The sequence below is a fragment of the Cystoisospora suis genome (genome assembly GCF_002600585.1).
Source record: "Cystoisospora suis strain Wien I chromosome Unknown contig_5335, whole genome shotgun sequence".
In the NCBI taxonomy this organism is placed as follows: Eukaryota; Apicomplexa; class Conoidasida; order Eucoccidiorida; family Sarcocystidae; genus Cystoisospora; species Cystoisospora suis.
The window spans coordinates 1-19,033 of record NW_027158125.1 but is presented as its reverse complement, the minus strand read 5'-3'; the positions used below and the strand labels follow the sequence as shown (position 1 = coordinate 19,033).

Below are 19,033 nucleotides of genomic sequence, written 5' to 3'. Positions count from 1 at the left end.
TGTGCAGCGGGCACTACACCTGGAAGAACAAGCGCGACACTTTGGTCTCTTCAAAAGAATTTCTCTACTCGGGGCTGAACAGGCGAGCACCCGGCCACGAATGAACCGGTGGTAACGGCGCCGGACGCACGCCCGCAGCGGGCGTTGCGGGGGCTCCACTCCTCGGGACAGCGGGAGCTGTCTGGGAAGACACCTCCGCCATCTTCCAAGAAATTCAGCAGTCCTCTGTAACCATCCGTGCTTGAAGAGAGTCGGTGCCCTGTTGCTACCAACCCTGAACAACAATGGTTGCGCACACATCAGGCCTGTGGGGCCCGACAAGCCGTTGTTTGGTTGCCGCCCGACCATCGACGCCCATGGCAGCAGCGGCCGCATAGCGACCGCGGGACGGAGGTGACCTCCCGTGGTGGGCCAACGCGGTTCGAAAAGCAGCATCTCGTGGGTGTTCGATTGACGTTGTGACTGTGTCTTCACTCCAACGACGTGGGGCGAACTCGAGCATCGCGATGCCCCATTGGGAAGTCATGTCTCTAGGTTATTCCGTAGAGGCTGCGAAGTTTACTGCACCAATCTGACAACCAGTCAACTTCGAAATCCCCAAAGCGCGGATTTCAGCGCAGCTGCTACCCCGGGCTTCACAGCGGAACTGCAGAATGTCTGTTTAGGCCTCTGTCTGCCGTGGTTATTGAACTAGCAGCAAGCCCCTCGCTAAGTATGCTGTAAGGGAACCGCCCATCTCCAAATCAGTCTCTTTTCTCACTCGCTTTTTTNNAAGATTAAGTGAAAGCCATCCAAACCGATAGCCTTCTATCGCCTCCTTCCTGTATTCCTTCACTTCTTTCCTACACACTCTAGCCCATCTCTTTTCTCACTCGCTTTTTTTCCTCGTTACCGCGAACTGCGGCGTGTGGTGCTATCTTCATAAAATGGTTAGGGGACAGTCTGGCTAGTCTCTATGCTGTATGCGCCGCGGATCCTTGGGATGTGCGCAGGAGGGACCGAGTGTGATGCTTACTCTGCGTGTTGGGGGGCGGCGAGGCCGTTGACATTTCTGCTCTAGAATACTTGCTCGGGGACAATCGAAAAGCAACACAGAGAGGATTGTCCCCTCCCCTATCCCGGTAAAGAAGTCAGGTCAAATTGTTCTCTTCTGTTCTTCCCCCCCACACAATGGAACTAACTATGGGAGAGACCGACCCTGAGCATCTAAGGCCTCGTAGGGAGGCTAACCTCGTCACGAAGACCACGCCATCACGGGCTCTCAAGGGAAACTTGCAAACCCCGAAGCGACGTACGGCCACTTCTGTCTCCCTGAGAAAAAGGGGAAAGCTGTGGAACCGTACGATTTTAGCAACCGGAGTAGCTACGATTTTGATCCTTGCAGCAGGCATTACAGTCGCAATATTACAGAATAAAGGGAGGATGCGCTCTCGTATCAGCTCGGAGGTCCCTTCTGGGCGTATGGCCGCGCATGCTGTGTCCAAGCAGGCGATGACCTCCCTAGGGAGCCATTGCGTGGCGGTCTTCGCCGCGCAGAAAGCCCGTTTCTTGACGAAGCAAGGGCACGAAGGCGGTGGCCATACCATGCGAGACGGCCAAGCACTAAGGAAGCTTGCTGAAGGAGGAGGCCCAGGGAAGAGGGGGCGTTTAGGAAGTTCCGCGGAAGAACTCCAGTGCGTGGTCAGCAGAGAGGTCCTTGCGTTTCTTACACGAACACCACATCTAGGAGCAGGTCAGTCTTTCCTGATTGCCCCTCGCTGGGCGTGTCTCTGTTCAGATTCTCTCGGAGGTTGTTAGGGGATTTGGTCAAGATGCGCACGACACGCCTGTCAGTCGTCGTTAAAGGAAAGAGAGGAGACGAGGTGGCCGGCTGTCCCCGGTGTAGACTTGCCTTGCGGTAGTTCTCCGGAGAAAGTGATGAAGGAATGTCGGTCGTGTGTAGTTTGTACGATTGAAGCTCTGATGCAGCGAAGCGTGCCATCGTCGTGTATGGCAAACAGTTTAGAAATATCGGTCTAGACGCCTGCGTATTTTATCCTGCTGAGGAAGCAATTTCCAGCTCGAAGAGAGCTTTATCAACCCGAGAGCAGCCTCCTTCCCGTATGAAGACGACGACGGCAGCTAGAGGCTTCTCAGTTGTGTTTTCGTGGTCAGCGACTATGAGTAGGGCGCTTACATTTAACATACCAGGTTTCCTGTACTTGTCCTTTTTTGTTGCCCCCCTCCAGCGCCTCTCCTGGAGCTTCCAGACCCCCCCCCCNNCCCCCCTCGCCTCCCTCTAGGAGTAAGCACCCGTCGACTGGGCCAACTCCTGGAGGAATGCTTGTATCGAGGGGCGAGTCGTTGTGAGCTCTGCCTTGTGTCTTTGCACAGGACAAGAAGCATCACAAGCTGATCACCCTCTACGGTTCAGGGGATTGAACGCTTCCCAGTAGGCGTAGTCAGGATATACTCGAATAGCAGAGGGAGTGATGACAAGCCACGTGTATCCCTTCGAATGGAATCGGGCACGCATAGAGAAATGCGCGAAAAAACAGAGCTCTCAGCTATCAGTTGAACGAGTCTGCGTGTTGCTAGAGACGTAGATGCGGCAAGGAAGCCTTACTGCTCTTCACGCCATGCGCTCGCCCTGTCCACGGTGTCCTGCCGACCACCTTAGCGAAGTCGGCTGCCGAACGCCTCAATACCGTCCGCCGCCCCCGCTTGCGCCCTGGGTTGCCGGAAAAATTTGTCAAAGCGCGCCGGTAGTCCGGTAGCAGGTGGTAGTTTCCTAACTTTGCGTCAGCCGCCGTTCTCGCGTCTACAAGAAGAAGATAAGTACAGAGCCCAGATGCGGAAAGTCTCCCATTGGTCAGGTTCGCCCTTCTTTGCCCCGTCTCCGTTCCGGAAAGACGTTGTGGCTCTGCGAAAGAGCAGCGGTTGATCCTTACAAGAAAAACAGTCCTCTCACTCTCTCGCGCTCTTGTTTCTGGTTGCCTTCTGCTCTTCTCCAGGTGACTTTGAACCGACCACGATTTCCGACTGTCCCTGAGGTCATTACTTTCCTGGCGACAAATACGCATCAGACTGAAGAGGCCGTTCTTTTCGTAAGCGCTATCGCGGGCATTGATGTGGCGGACTCCTGATCTGACTTAGGTTGCTCACTGTCGGGCTACCAGGAAAACGTCCTTAGGGCACCATAGGTAGAACAACTATAGCCCACATATCAACGCTAAGGAAGGTCTCCTGGAGTAGGTGTCTCCACACCTGGAGGAAGAACGGTCCAGCCTACAAGCTGATTCGCTGTCGCAACTGAAATGTGTCTTGACAGCCGAATGGATTGGGACACCACCGTAGATGAAACTCGTCGGTCCGTGTATCTCTCTGAACACTAGGTAACGTTTTCCAGACTTGACTTACGAACGCCGTTGTGGCAAAAGTGTTATGTACCCGGTAGTTTGGCATGCTGCTACCGCAGCGTACACCTCCTCTCCGTTGCAGGCAGCCTGATTGAGTCCAGTCCTTGGGGAACCACGGTATCACTTTATTGCAATCTTAGTGGCTGAAGGCAAGTCCCATCTGGACTGACTAAATGTGTCAGCTGCCGTTCTCCAATATTGCCCAGTCTCCCCTCCCCCCCATCACGCTCCCAGTCATGCGTTCTCGCGAGAGGTGTTTAAGCCTTCCTCAAAGCGAGACTGAGGTGCTGTGATAGTGCGCTGTTTGTGCACTATATCCTCCTGTGCCGATTCTCGGCTGAAATTGCCTCCTTCGTCTACACGGTCGTGTTACTCCTGGTATAGATCGTAACCCGCTACGACAGGAGGGACATTTCCTCGCTGCCAAGAGAAGAAACACATTCAGTGTAGAAAGGAAGGCAAATCTGCTTCACGATGGCTCAGCCTAGGTCAGTTCCACAAGTTTTTGTTGTCCTGTGCTAGAGATGCATGGGCGCCTAGAGGGAGCGTAGGAAAGCTTGTGGGATTTCGTCGGTTGCTCGGGCGGCAGGAGGCAGTTGTTCCGTCATGGCAACCGGTGTTGAAGCGTGAGTGGTGATTGAAGACTGTTTGCATCTCGCTTCGGCGGCTCCGCGGAAGTATAGCAGACCCCGTGGTCAGTTTGCAGGGAACTCACCAGGTCGCTGCCGAACCCGTCGTCGCGGTGGACAGTCTCTACCTGTTGCTCCCTCTCAGGAACTCGCAGAAATACTTAAACGACACTCGGACAGGACCGTTTCCGAGCTATACCATATCTTTTTCGAGTGCGACTTCAATACGGAAAAAGTCAGAGAATTTCTGAACAGTGTAAGTGGAGTGTCGGTGAGCAGGAGTGCTTCCTGGAGAGCCAGCACGAGTGCCCCATCAAGGCGGTGGCTTCGGGGGTCTTCTAGTCTTCACCTGCCCCCTCTCTGTCCCAGTGAAGCCTTCAGGAGCTACTTCGGAGAAAGCTGTATTTCCTGTTTTTCAAGACTAGCGCTTCGAGTGCAGTGCTTGCTCCTGGTATGAAAGCACGGGCCGAGTAACTTCGTACATGTGTCTGTTTCCGCAGCTGGCGCCCTGCTTCTTGAGACGCAGTGGCTAACAGTCTCGTAGGGTACCTTGGGTCGCCCCCACTTGCACAAGTAATAATGCACAAGAGCATTCCAAGCGGGCTTTCTGGTCCCTCACTGGCATCGCCTAGGCTTCTCACTGTATTGCAGACTGCTTGAAATTCTGATGAACTCATGCGGTTGTAGGGGCAGAACAAATGCACCCCCGCTCGCAGGCATTCGCATCTTATGTACCCACATATTAACCTTTCCGAGAGTGCGGGCTCTCCTCAACTGGGTTTGCTTGTCAGGGAAAAGTCCAGCCTCGATTAGTGTTTTGCATGATGCTGTGCCGATTCGCCAAGCATTGTTTGTGTGCAGGCGTCCCTTGCTTCACGCACTTTATGCACTCTCCCCTTCCAAAGTACGCGCATTTGTTAACGTTTCAGCGAGTCGGCATAGGTAGATCACGGCGTTGCGCCCGGCGTGCTCCGTATGTTTCAGACGCCGCCGCACCTTCGGCTCGTCGTAAGGGAGCCAGAGGAGGGCATGTTTGGTGGCAGAGGCCAGGGTAACTCAATCTCAGACTAGTGTTCAGTGCAGTGGTTGCGCTTAAAAAGCCCGTAGCTCGGAAGCTGGAAAGAACCCGGCCTTTAGAGACGCTGTATGTGTGACGGGTCCCGGCAGTGCCGTTTCAAGCTGTTTTCGGCCGCGCGCTGCCAGAGCTGTTACTCTGGGTCCACAGGCCGGCTAACTACATGCAGACGCGAGCTTTCACGAGACTCGCCAAGATTTTCCAGTATATATCACCACGAGCGACCTGCAGAACGGACAGGGTGCCAAGCGAAACAAGTCTCTGCTTCTTGACCAAGGACCTGTCGCTCCGCGCCATGGCGTGCGTGTCAAAGCAACTGTGCCACCCACACAGGGCTACGAACCGGCATAACGATACTTCCGCTTAGGAGTGTCCTAGGCGAGCGTCTGCACTCTGGGGTGTTCATGACCTCCAGTACGTTTTCAGAGTCATGAAAGGCATCCAGCTTTTTCTTTTCTTACCGCTGGACGGGCTGGCTCTAGGTGTCGGAGCGGACATGTTGCGTAGTCAGATGTCCCACGTCCGGACAGCCTCCGCCAGATGAATCAATTTCCGCGGCATCCTTGGAATCGCTGGTCCGTGGTTTTCAGCCGATGCTGTTTATCCAGTATACATACACCTTGAAATGCCAGTCTGGTGGCGGGTAACACAATGAAGGGTGCGTCTGCTTTGCGTGTTTCAGGCGCCGCGGGGCCCTTCAGTCGCTCACAGGGAGTTACTTCGCTGTTCCGAGTGGACTGCAGGCTTTGCAGGCATAGACGCAGCCGTTCAACACAGCTTGTTGCAAAGGCTTGGCCTGACAGGAGTCTATCCCGCTCCTGTGGTCAAGCCGAATGTCCTTCTTGGAGATCCCTCGGAAACGCTAGACACAGCTGAGGGCGCTGGTTCTCTGTTTCGGGCGATGAGTCTGGTGCTGACCGGAACAGTCGATCACGCGTTTACCATAAGTCTTCGCCTTGCTGAGTGGATGAGCCAAAACTACCTGTCCGATGACGACGCTCGGGCCCATCTGTCCCCTTCTACACTGCAAATGCTTGAGGCGAAAGAGCGCGCCGCACGCTTTGGACAGCAGGCGGATGCTGGCGTGCCTCACAGGGAAGAGCCTGTAAAAAGGCTTAGACGGAAGTATCTGCTGTCAGCGCGGGTACACAGGATGAAGACCGCCGCGCTCGAGCCCCATACAAGCATGTTTGATTTGAAGGCACTAGCAGACATGCTTCAGGTGTCTTTCTATGTATACGCTGTCCCCCGCTATGACAAGTATAGCGGACTGATGCAACTTGGAGGATGGACGGTCATCCACCCTGAGCTACCTCCTACGAAGTCGGTCTCGCGGCGACAGAAACCTGTGATCTACCTTACTGCAGGCCCGAGCGAAGGCGAGTTTTCTCTTGTGACGGCTGTCGGTAGCCCCTTCTGGCACTCTATCCAGAGAGAGCAACTCTTGGCGCTGGCTGCGGGGACGCGAAAAGCAAGGGCAGAGTCATCGGAAGCCGTCACCTCAACCTCTCCTACAGGAGGCGGCAGCGCTCCTGAACCCGGTACGCTTTTTCCAGCGCTAGGAGTGCATGAGGCACTCGGGAGAATTCGTGCATTTGGAGGGAATGAAAGCATGCCTGGTTCCCCGTCTTGTGTTGGAAGCATTCTAACAGCAGCGACCGGCCTTCTGTCCGGACGTAGGCTGGGTGGCTTCTGGCACGCCAGACACCCCGTCGCAGCGAGATCGACGTTTTCCGCGGGGTCACCGGCGGTTTCAGCCAGTGCCCTGTATGAGTCTTGGTGATGTGTTTCTTTTCCAGAGTTCGAAGACACGTATCTTTAGAGACTGCAAAAGGTTGGGACACCGTCTGGAGCAGCATGAGTCTTTCCTGCCATGACTAATCAACTAACTCCTTGCACGCCGAGATTGGGTTCCGTCTGCTCCTCTTTCTCCCAAGGACGGTCAGCGGAGCCTCGAGATGAAGAAAGAAGAAAGTCATCCACTTGACGACCCCCTGAACATAGTTTAAATGCGATTCAAGCTGGCTCGGATGCATCCCTGTCGTATGGCCGCACGAGTGACAGCACTCTTTATCGGTCCTCCTTTCAGGTATCGCATGAGGCGAGTACGTCGTTATTTGGCTTTGATAGGCGAAGTTTGAAGGCAGCGCCCACTCGTGAAGCTCGGCGTCATTTTCAGCTCTTGCGACAAATGCCAGATCGGAGACGTCGGCGTAAGGTGCTTTGTTTCCGAGAAATCCGTGCCTGCTCTTAGTTCGTGCTTCCGATAACGCGCAAAAGCCGCTGCAGAGCGACACGGCTGTAAGCACCATTAGAGGCCAAAGTTGCCCCGGCCATCCGTTCTGGATATCAACCTTAACTGGTCCTTAAGGCGGTGCTTGTCTCCTTTGTGATTGTGGCCATCCTTGAAAGAATGTAAGCACCTTGCTGTAATAAAGACCTTTGTAGCCGGCTGGAGATGCCCTGATCAGCTCGCTGGGACTGCACCGCAGCACAATCTTCCCAGTCCAGTAAAACGGTGAACAGTTCTTCCTTTTCTCTGTATCAGTTGCCTGCGCCTGTCCCGGCTGGTAGAAAAGTGGAGCTCTTGAAAAGCGGTAACCGATGTGCCCCAGGCACCACTGTCCCTAGTTACTACCTTCACGTTCACAGATCTTGGCCAGTAAAAAAGATACGCACGACGGCACAGCTGTTGCACAGCCACGGAAAGTTGCAGGCAGTTCCCGCGCCAAGGCAGACAAGACCAGGATCTGACAAGCGTAATCCCCTGCGGCGTGCGGCCCGGTCTTTTTTTTTGCGTCTTGAAAGTCGACTGCTGGCTGCAGCTCGAGGGCGAAGTCCATGAAAGCAGTCAGTCAGGTGCTAGTGTGGCCAGTAGCAGGAGGGCATTGTGGTACGCGCGAAGACCGCGTCCACTTTATTTGTCGCGATCATCCCGGGGGTGGACGCGGACTAGGCGGGAGGTCCGCCTGCATGGCCGCTGCCTCTACATGGCTGAAAGGAACTCCGGCTGGCGGTGTCGAACATAATTGCCGAAAGATGCCTAATTCGATCTTGTGCAGCCGTAGGTGCTAGTGCGTGTGCTGTCTTACAGAGTGTCGTGAGGGTTCCGGCTGGCTCTTTGGCTGTTCTCTTGCGGGGCCAAAGGCAATAAACGCAGCAGGAGTACCCCTCACTTGCTGTACGGAGATGCGCCCGTTTGTCTCACCTGTGCGCGTAGACCCATGCAAAGCAGTTGTGTCGGACCTTGCGAAACTATACTTCGAAGCTGCAGCAGAAAAGCCACTGGGAGCGGAGGCACTTGGCAGTCCCCAGCGTTGAGGCTGGCGAAAAACTAGGACGTGTCCGGGCCGAGAAGAAGACCCGCCAGAGCCGGTTGTCGGTGAGGCATTCTATGTACACATTCTTAGGTTACCACGTACTGTCATCGCCCGAGAACATTCTATGCCGCGACCATACAACCTGGAAGGACACGAGGAGAAAGAGCCTCCTTGTGCAGCGCCCGTCCTGCTCTCCGACGGGAACCCTAAACCTTGCCGTGTGCACTTAGTTGGCATTTCAGTTGCAACAGGGCCTGGACCTGCACGAGAGCATCTGGATGGAGAAGGAAAAAGTTGAATCGCGTACAAGTTGCAAACATCGTGAGGAAAGCGAATCGCTGTGCATAACAAGAACGCTCGTTGGCGCTGGCCTCTCAAACTGGTAGGCATGCCTACCCTAGGCTGGGATGTGCCACAGAAGAGACCGGCTTCAGACAGCCAGCCCTCGCAAACACACTTTCGCTGTTCCTTCTCGCTTTCATCCCTCTGGGAGTCCGTAGCCTTTCCGCCTCATTTCTTCGAGCCAGTTCTGGAATGCTTAGCTGTGTCGTCAGTCCCAAGAGCAACTTGGTAGGGCGCGGCGTGTCCACAGGAATTTGTGCCGTCAGGGCGTGTGACGCAAGGAAACGGTCGTCCGTCTTGATCAACCAAAGAGGGTGCCATCCTCAAGTGCATGACACACAAGCCATCTTCAAGGAAGAAACCCTGAAGAACCCAATGAGCGCAGCAAAAGCGGAAAATCTCAGCTCCATAAGTCCCCGAAGGATCACACTGCCGAGCTTCGGAAAAACAAGAGCAGGGCTTTCCTTGTCACTAGCAGTTCGCAGGCTCAACAAGCTCCGTACGCCCACGTCCTGCAGTGCATGCAAGTATTGCAGACGCGTGGCGACGAACAATGCTGTGTAGTCTGCACGCTGCTGCACGGCGCCACTGCAGGCAGCTCCGAAATTTCCTTGCACTTATTTGTGAATGCAATGTCGAACTCTCGACAGCAAACCTGGTCCCTCTCTGCGCTTCCTGCTATAAAACAGAAGCTGATGCAGGTGTCCCGGCTGTCCTGGTCCATAGGCCTCTGAATCTTCCCGGGGTAAACAATAGGGCCACAGCCGGGAAGAATAATTTTAGCCACGTGTAGTCAGCTACTGCAGCAGGGATACAGCTTCAGCTTCTCGGGGAGAAAGCTGAACGCTCTGTCCGCTGTTTGAGAGGGAATATCCTTGCAAACATGGCTGAGGACTGGAAGCTGGGGGCTGCTGTCCTGTTCCGCTGCCACAGGACTCCAAACATAACACAGCCAGTCCGTGCTCGTTCTAGTGAACGTAAGTCTTCCCGCAGTCCAGTGTCAGCAGCTGAAGTAGAACTCACCGACTCGCATAGCAATGTGGACGGAACAGCTTTGTCCGCAATGCAGACCCACTCCTTGGTCTTCTTGTCCTTCACACGGCCGAAGCCGACGGGGCAGACGAATTGGACGCTCGAAAATTCCACTCGCTCGCAGAACCCTGCCTGAACAGGGGGCAGCGGCGGGCCGATGATAACAGGGGATGCAGTGTCTCCTTTCCGGCTCCCCAGGTGAGGCGCAACAATCTCTTTCGCGCTCTGCGCAGGGAGCTCGGTCTCAGGGAGCCTGTACCCGGTGGGGCAAGTCCATCCGGGGGGTTCGTTAAAAGCGCGGACACAGCGTCCCGTGGAGGCTTGCACCTCATAATGCTCCTCACAGAGCGCCAGCGGGGGCTGGCTGTGAAGCCGGATGCAGCGCCCACCATCTACGGGTGACGACCCGTCTGGGCATAACATAGTAGGAGGTTCAATTTCGACCTGCATACAAACAAGAAAGGAAAGACCGTTACCGGACATGAGTGTCACTGCACGAGCACGGCGCTGTTCGGCGCTGCCGACAGCGCAGCTTCTGATAATGACGGGAAAGAAATCTGAGGCGAAGGAGAGGGCGCAAAAGTCTCGGAAACAGTTCTGTAACACGGACGAAAGGCCTAGAGGAGTGCGGCAAAAGCTAATCTCCAGATAACAATGGGAAATGTACGCGCTGAGTCGGTGTGAGAGATTCCTTTGGACCATCCCGTGTCCCCAGGGCCGTTCCGAATGAGCCAAGCGAAGAGCTGACCTGCTCACACCGCGGCGTGACAAACGTGTCATCAAGGATCTCCCCAGAAGGGCACCTCAACTTGGGCCTCTGTACGTGCACCTCCACGCACTCCCCGTCAAGATTCTCTTTTCCCTTAGAGTTCCAAGCACCTGCTGCCACCTGGACAGGACACGCCGCCGGCATAAGTGTCGGCTTCGTTGCGAACGTTATCCTGCACACACTATCTCCCTCGACACTTCTGAACCCAGAATCAAGAGAAGAGAGGCGGCGACTATTGGTCATCGGTGAGAGCACTTCGTTCATTCGGCTAACATCGCCTGCTTTGGCAGAGAGGCGCCGACTTTCTATCCATTTATGTGCGCCCCGGGCAGGGGAGGCATTGCTTTCTGTGAAGGCCGTGTCCGTTCTCCTGTCCTGTGCGTCTGGCTCGTCTTCCTTGCCTCCCGCCTTCGATGACAGTTTGAGCATGGGTCCGTTCACTGGATTCCGTCTTTTCTTTTCCTGCGGGTTTGAAGTCGCCTCCGTTGCCGAGACAGACTTGTTTGTCAGCTTGAGACTCTCCCTGGAATCGTGAGCGTGTCCAACAGCTATTCCTGACGCGCTGGCCCCGCCTCTTCGGAGCTGTACCATCTTGAGCCGACCGGACCCCGGATTTACTGAGCTGCTACCTGCTTCCCCCGGAACCTTCTTCTGGTGCAGTCGTGACTTCTGTGTATAAGGAGGGGGAGACCCCTGGTCACTGTCAGCAGTTAATAGGCTCGACGACCCCTCTTCGCCCAGGAAAAACGCCTTCTCTGTGAAATCATTTCCGACAACTGTCGTGTCAGGGTCCGCCCGATCCTGCATCAGTAAGAGTTCCCCAGCTGCACAGCCCATGCGTGGCTCGGCGATTTCAACTGTTGCACACTCGAAGTTGATGACACCGGTTGCCCCTTCGGTACTGTCCCACTCATGCCTGCCAGTGGAAGTGCTCGGGAAAAGCTTCATAGGAACCTCTAACGGCTCAACCCCGCTCTGGGGTACTTCTCCGAAGCCCTGTTTTCGTGTCCGACTGTCCTCCGCTTCGCATATGTACGTCGGCTCCTCCTCGATCGTGCACTTGCCCGTCTCCTCCACGTAGCGCCATCCCTCTCTGCAGACGGGCACAGCACCTTGTGCCTTGACACGGCGGCACATCGCGTCCCAGCGATTGAAAACAAAGCCCGGGGGACACATCGGCTCTGGCTCTGTTAACTCCACCCGCAGGCACTCGCCATCTACAAGCGTATAGTCCCCTTCTTCTGGACACACAGCAACGGGAGGAGTTTTACGGATTGAAACACAGCTATTCTCGCCGGTCTCCGGATGAGGTGAAAGATCCCATCCGTCCTCACACAGGGGCTCCGGGTCCACGAAAACCACTCGCTCGCATTGTGGTGGGCGCAGGTCCTAAAAGGGTTAAACAGAGCACGAAAGAAGAAACATTGATCGCACCGGTTCTCGCGTCAATGTAGGTGCCAGCACGCTGTGTAAACGTGACTCTTGTAGACGAAAGAACTGGCACTCTTTCTGTCCTATCCCGAGCAAGAGTCATCACTAGGAAACCAGCAGTTTCTCCGTACCAGCACCAGAGCGGACGAAAAAAGAACAAGCAACCTGAGAGAGACTCTCCTACGGGACTTCCTCTGTGCATTCCTCGTTGACCGCTCTTCAAACACCGCCTATGGGACTTGTAGAGTAGAGAAGTGAGTTTTTTTTTTTCAGTCGGTCACAATTGTCGAAGCAGCCCAGAGGGCTGACCTACGGATAGATGAACTGTGCTACAGTTGTCCCGTTAACCGACGGGACAGCAGGAAACTTTGTCTTCTTTTCATTCTCGGTTTTGTCCTCTACCCCGGGGGCCTTCTGTACCTGTGCGACGAGGTCGAATCCTAAAGAGCAGGATACAGCGGGTTCTTCCTGGGTCCGTATGATACACAGACCGTCTTCAAGGACGCCCTCATGGCATGAAAAGAGTGGATCTTTTTCCATCAGCTGAACGCACTCGGCTTCGGGTCCACGCTGAAAAAGTTGAAAAGCCGGTTTGCTGCAAAAAGGTATGGCTTGGATCAAGTCACGGCGGACGCAGCCCTTCTCGTACGGCTGGTAGCCTGCAGACACGAAGTGAGGCCACGCAGAATACCCACCCTTAGAGAGTCTGGTGCGCTGATCGAAGTGCGCTCAGAGAGGTGTAACACTTGGACCTGGTCGGTTGCGTGGGTACGTGAGCGATGTGGGAACGGCTCTAGCAACGTCGTCACATCCACTTGCAGACAAACGTGAAACAAAGTGAAGCTTTTAGGCATGAAAAAAGGTTCTGTGGAGAAGGGGGCTGGACCGGCCATGGCCACAGTGCCCTCACGCCATCACCAACACTACGTCTCGCACTGATTTCAACAACACACAGCTCCTATTCAAAACGCGGTTTGAAATCCGTCTATTCGGGAACTATCGCATATGATGGTTCGTAACCGCTGTGAGGCGCCCAGAGTCAAGCCAAGAGCAAACGTGGATGATGACGTCAATGTGAGCTAGAGCGACAACATGAGCGGCACATCCCCGGACATCGGCGAACAAAACTGCCACCCGGGAGCGAATTGAGGTGTAGGGTTATCCGGAGTATTCCAATCTAGAAACGAACCGGGCGCAAAAGGTACGAAGTAGAGCCTGTATTCTCCCCCCGAGGTCGTGTGCGGTGAAGGCATTCTGTTCAATCTACCTCTGAGTGGAGCGACATCTAGTCTGTCCGCACAGTACCGAAGGGTGCCTCAGCGGACCCGAGCAGGAGAGCAGAATAGTTTCTGACCCAGTGATAGTGCAGCACAGAAGTGGCGTTTCCCAGGCGGTACTCCGTACTCATGGGGACGTTCACCCTGCTGTCTGCGTCTAAAGAACGGGAGCGCCGGTACACACTCCGAATCGATGGCTATGGAGGCTTTACACAGGACAATAGTCAAACATAATACTCACCCGCGGAACACGTTCTTTCTGCAGGAACGCTGTCCACTGATATGCAGTTGCCGTCCTCGTTCATATACGATCCATAAGGGCAAGATGGCTGCAGGCAGACACAGGAGTACCCTCCATCGTGGACCTGGACATGGGGTCGCTGGCAGGCGTCGGGCTTACCCCCGGCTGCCGTGAATCCGTTCGTCGCCATCCCTTGGCCTGTTTTCTTCCATGAGTGACGCGCACTAGCCACAAGGTGGAGGGAGCCCTTTGCTCATACAAACAGAATTAAAGCTACGCAGGCGTAGAGAGTTGCACAGAAGATCGGCGCTTACTCGTACTTCGGCTACAAATGTTTCTCACGCTGCAAGATGACCCGGACCCGAAAGAAGAAGAACACCCTGTCGGAGCCAGCATCCATAACCCACATGCTGCAGACCGAGTTCCCCATGCCTTCCATTTCTCGCCCCGGAACGGACAAGCGAGGCGTTAACGTCTCGGAGTACTCCCCGAATGCAAGTCGGGGTTGGTTTCCGAACAGCACAAAGGCACACCGACTATACATTCATGTGAAGTGACACCTCGGTCCATACCACAACGTTTCGTACACAAAACTATTCTGTTTTTTCATCCTCACCATAGGCGGTCGAATGACTTTCTTCTGACACTGGTTGAACAGCAGATCGTACCCGGGAGGGCACTGGAACGTCACCTGACCAAAGATCGGGTCCGGAAATGCGATTCGCTTGGAGACTTCTAGATTCACTGGCACCGCCAGATCTCTCTCGGTCACTTTGGTTTTTGAGCTGGCTTCGCCTTGTGGACTGGCGAAAGCGACACCAATGCCGGAAAAAGAGACGCTCTGGAGTGTTGTGTAGGAGCCCCATTGCAAAAAGACAGACTCCGCTTGACTGACAGACCGCCAGTTTGCCAGTGCCTGAGTACTCCTCCCCAGATCTTTGTCCGGTTCAGTACCACTCTCGGGGTGGTCCCGATCCGAAGCGACCGCGAGAAGTACGACAACAACGAATCTCAGGAAGCAATGGGTCCACCTCACACAGTTCAGCGAAGCCAGAGAGCACGTTCTATGAAGAGATGGAACACATGGTCGGAGGTCTGTGAGTTTTCCGGAGGAAGTGGGAAGGTCGTGATGCAAAGCGTTTCTGTCAGGCGCTACCCCGCAGCTCCCTGGCGCCGCGGTCACTCTGGGCCCGGAGTGGATTCGTGCGCTCCTAGCGTAGTGTTGCCGGAGGTACCCAGGAGAATTACCAGCCATGTCGGTACAGAAAGAGCGTTAGAGATGTGGGCGTCGGAATCAACGGCAAACTCGGAGCATCGTGCTCTGTGCGGACAGGCCGCGTCACACTGTTTGCAGGCCCTACAGTGACTGGCTGATGTGCCCCGTTGCCCAGTGGTGAGAAACACCTTAGTCTTGCTGATCTTCCCAGAAATGATGCCTTTCCCCCGACTTAGTAGATAGTCAGTGGAGCGTAGGGAATGTAGGCGGCTAAACGCAGTAGGCCTGAGACGGCGAGCGCTACATTAGAGAGCGCAAGGACGGCCAGCGCTAACGACGAAACAACAACCGCGCACGGGCTGGCCGCAGCGGGCGGTTCTGCCTCTTTCTACTGCTTTGCTAGCCATTCAGTGGGATTCCACAGCTGGAACAGAGGCGCCGTAACAGGAGTGACAATACGAAGAACAACAGTCGGACATGCCGTTGGTTGCTGTCATTGTTGGGCGTCTACGGAGCTGGATATGAGAAAGCCACACGAAGTTTCATCTAGGCCTAGAGGAATCCCTCGAGCATCCAAGGAAAGCAAAGCTCTCGACCCCACAATGTGTAAATACTTGCCTCCTCAATACCCAGCTGGTAACCGAAGCTCGAGATTGACACACCGAAACACTCTGCCGACGAGCCGTTCCAGGGTTACCAGTTGGAGGGCGCGCATGCCAAGTTCGGGGTCGTGCACATTCGGAAAAGTACCGAGATCTTCTACGGGGGAAGACCAGGTGAATGAACTGAAGAAGAGCTCACGGTTAACCGGCCGTCGTCCGTGAAGCAGCATAAGTAGTCTTCTCGGATATCCGCGCAGACGCCGTCCCTCCATAGCACGAGGCTTCGGCGGCACAGCTGAAAGTCAGCACCTACGACACGTAACACGGGAAGCGCGTCAGGCATGAGTTTCGCCTGTCTTTCAAAACAATGATCCCTAAAGAACGTGCTGAGTCAAAAGGAGGCAAGTCTGTCAAGTCACCTGATTCGCATATGTGGTCAGACTATTCTGGACCACAGAGGTCTCTGAAGCTTGGCACCTTTGAGGGTGTCATGGTGGCAGCTACACTCAAAACTCCAGTGGAAAAACGCTGGCTAATCATCCAGACATCTCCACTCAGCAGTTGCATCCGAACTTTGCAGACAAAAAGAAACGGGAGCACCTGTCTTTCGAAACGTTTCAAAGGTTGATTACGGCAGAAAAGTGCACGTGATCTGTTTTTTCCTCGGCTCAGGAAGCCAGCGTCCAGTGTCAGCTGGATACTAACAAAATGAAACCGGGCGACGCCAGACAGGACCGTCAGGTACGACAATGTCGAAGCGAAGCTGTTCAGTAGAACAAGAAAAGGCAAATTCACCAGAGAAAACGCGTCTTTACGACAGTGAACTCCACGGACATCGGCTGGAGATTGGGGCGTCAGAGCTCCGCTTTTGCTGATGTATGAGCCGAGTACGCCCACCGGCTTTTGTCCGTTTTCGAGGCGCACATTCTGCGGGGTGACTTACTCTGCTGTCCAAACAAGTCAATCTTACTTTAATTAGTCTCTCAAGACGGGGTTTGAAGAAAAGCCTTCAGTTATTGCGACGGCCTGCAGGTTGCGAACGCTGGTTAAGTCTTTTTTCTTAGGGCTGCAGTAGGCCGACCGTCCTCCGGTACGGTAAGAGTGTGTAGCGCATTGCGGTCCCTTTCAAACAGGTAATTTACGTTAAAATAACAACACCGGAGCCCAAACGGGGTCGCTTCGCCACGTGCTGCAATCTCGATGCGTGAGATATATGGCTAGGGCCCGTTTATCCCTCAGAGATACCGGTAACGTTCCAACGACAGTTGCTTCTTGGGAAAAGCAGGATGCTGAAAGCACACTGCTCCGGCACCTGCTCTTTCGTGGTAAACAGCCAGGCATCGAAGAGCCCGAGACAGCACGTCGCCGTGGTTTTGATATTGGCGGCGCGGAGCGTCTTCTGACTTGAACTACATTGTATGCTCGTCTCCCCTAATTTCTTTGTCGTATTCGACGCCTGAAGCGTGGCTGGCTTCTGAGGGGATTCTTCACTGCAGTGACGAGGTGTCAAGCTGAGTCCCTTTTACCACGAGGCAGGATGGTGATGCGATTCTGGCGGTGTGTATTTCGCGAAGAAGACACACTGGGGACCTGCCTCGCAACCCTGGACCCGGCAGCGCATCGAGCTCACTTCCAACGAGCACCCTTTCGCACGCGGTGCTGCCGCACAGTACTGATCCCAGTGACTTTCCTGCGACCTTACAGGCCAGGAGAAGGGTCGAAGGCTCGAACGAGCACGATATACAGATATTGCCGTGGTCACGGTTGTTCCAATGTACGTGCTGGCCGACTGAGCACCTTTCACAGTTATTGCCTTGGCCACAGTTGTTCTGGTGCACGTGGTGGCTCTAACACATTAAGATATGTACGAACGGTTTGCTGCACGCGGTACCAAGCTTTGGGGCAAACAGGACGGGGTGGCTGAGCCGCAGCGACCGAGGCAGTTTCAGAACGGACTTCCGGGAGGACCTACTCTGTCGTTCTTCCAGGCGGCGACGTTTTGTCGGCCTCCGTTGCCAGCCGCCTGTCGTCCGGATGCATGTAAGGTCTTCCGTTCTATGGCAAGTCCAGAAGCCGTGGAAGACCCCGAAATGCGTTAGGTACATGCTGTGCCTTCTGGTCACTAATGTGGACGACAGACGAGGGTTGGGCTAGACATCGTCGTCAGTGTATTTCGGCTTGCTGGCACGGGGCCAGAGAGCGCATAGCCTTGCTGTCCTTTCCATCAGCTCTGGCTTTTCTGTAACATCTGGGAAGACAGTACACCCCGGTAGAACGTTGTGTTCAGAAGGAAGCACTGGCTTTTTGCCGGCTAGGTTTTTCGCTAGAACTAAGCCCCGTTTCGGTGAACGAGTCCTGAGCCCTTGTGCTGTAGGGTACGGTTGTTTGCTTCAGTCCAGGACGGGCTCCGGGCCCCGTGTCGTGTCTGCAGCAGAAAAGGGTACAACGGGAGTGACGAGAGCATTAGGTCCTTGGCTACCTACTTTTCGACTGCGATAACTTGTGGCAGATTGCGGCCCGTGTGCTGCGCGCTCAGGGCAGTAGATTGTGGACTGAGGAAGTAGTTCTTTTCTTTCCGAGTCTGGGACGTGTTTTTGCCCGTTGTCAGGGTCTACCAGAAGGCCCCGACAAGATGTCGCAGCCGTTCTGGCCGTCAGGGCCCTCCTGAGGATGCTCTTTTTCTAGAGTTCTGCTGTGGAACCCCCCGAACTATACGGGCAGACGCAGGAGGGTGTTAGTGGTCATAGGTGTAGAACGGGCTGCACTGGCTGGATCCTCTTGGAGCACTCCCGTATTATTTGGCTGTCTCTGCGCTGCGTCGTGTATACTCCGGTACACATATTACAACGGACAGATATGGAGTTGATGATTTTAGCCCGTTAGCGCTCTTCATCTCTCGCGCAGTCTTGCTGCCAGTCTACTCTCCGGGTGCTCACCGGGTTGCTCATGCATACACGGAAGCTGCCGTTATCTCGCTCTTTTCACCTCTCTGCTCTACTATTTACAATCTTCTCCATCTCTTCGAGTCTTCGCTTTGCTTCCCGCACTGCACTTCTCTTAGTTCGCACGTGCCGTTGTACCGGAGCTAAAGTCCAAACTTCACAGACTGTGAAACGCACGTCTATCAGCAGACGGCGCACAGATGCCGGTTCCAATGCCAGCTGGCTTCTTCGTACTTCGGCCTTGCCACTTCCACATCCCTCGTCTTTCTCTTTTCAGTCGCTGGCGTCGATGTGACAGTGTTAGTTGTGCACGACCGACACTCTTGTCCACAAGAGACACCCAGATATCCGACTTAGAAAGCGTTCGGCGGGACCAGGCCTGGTCCCTTTGCGCGGAGACAGTAACGGGTCTCATCGTGAGATATCCCCGTTGAAAGGGTGGCCTGGGATATCAGCTTTGCTGGCAACAGCCTACTTTCACCTTTGTTGTCGGGTGCTGACCCGGCTACCTCGTTGGGGTTCTTGCTTCTGCGGTCTCTCGTCGATTTGTCCCTGACGCTGACTTCCGTCCGTTTCCTCGAGCAACAGGTGATTCCATTCCTTGTATTCCAATTTCGCCGGTTCGCGCTGAGCCTTTTCTTTTGCGGAGCTCGGATTTCTGTTCTTCCTCCTTTTTAATAACCTTTTCGCCCAAGTTCTTGCCTTTTGCGTCCGGTCAAGCATTCTCGGCAGCAGTGCACCGTTCAGTGGTTCTTCACC

General features: G+C 54.7%; 4 protein-coding genes across 4 annotated transcripts; 1 reads left to right on the top strand and 3 right to left on the bottom strand.

Moving 5' to 3' along the window:
• The first annotated feature begins 293 nt into the window (after positions 1-293).
• CSUI_009142 (uncharacterized protein) lies at positions 294-7,395 on the top strand. The gene is made up of 6 exons (XM_068069261.1): positions 294-1,732; positions 2,229-2,284; positions 2,994-3,086; positions 4,173-4,478; positions 5,785-6,643; positions 6,902-7,395. The coding sequence occupies exons 1-6, from the start codon at positions 1,171-1,173 to the stop codon at positions 6,922-6,924; spliced, it is 1,899 nt and encodes a 632-aa protein (XP_067918766.1). The 5' UTR covers positions 294-1,170; the 3' UTR covers positions 6,925-7,395.
• Positions 7,396-8,639: 1,244 nt separating this feature from the next.
• Positions 8,640-9,588, bottom strand: CSUI_009141 (uncharacterized protein). The gene has a single exon (XM_068069260.1). The coding sequence runs from the start codon at positions 9,486-9,488 to the stop codon at positions 9,252-9,254; it is 237 nt and encodes a 78-aa protein (XP_067918765.1). The 5' UTR covers positions 9,489-9,588; the 3' UTR covers positions 8,640-9,251.
• Positions 8,933-14,355, bottom strand: CSUI_009140 (oocyst wall related protein; the record flags this gene model as incomplete). Its single annotated transcript, XM_068069259.1, has 6 exons — positions 14,131-14,355; positions 13,515-13,602; positions 12,417-12,655; positions 10,545-11,954; positions 9,788-10,240; positions 8,933-9,127 (listed from the first exon to the last, which is right to left on the bottom strand). The coding sequence occupies exons 1-6, from the start codon at positions 14,131-14,133 to the stop codon at positions 8,933-8,935; spliced, it is 2,388 nt and encodes a 795-aa protein (XP_067918764.1). The 5' UTR covers positions 14,134-14,355.
• Positions 14,356-17,360: 3,005 nt separating this feature from the next.
• On the bottom strand, positions 17,361-18,526 carry CSUI_009139 (uncharacterized protein; the record flags this gene model as incomplete). Its single annotated transcript, XM_068069258.1, has 2 exons — positions 17,361-17,757; positions 18,269-18,526. A coding segment is annotated over one exon (213 nt), but the record flags the coding sequence as incomplete, so codon positions are not given.
• Between the last annotated feature and the right edge of the window lie 507 nt (positions 18,527-19,033).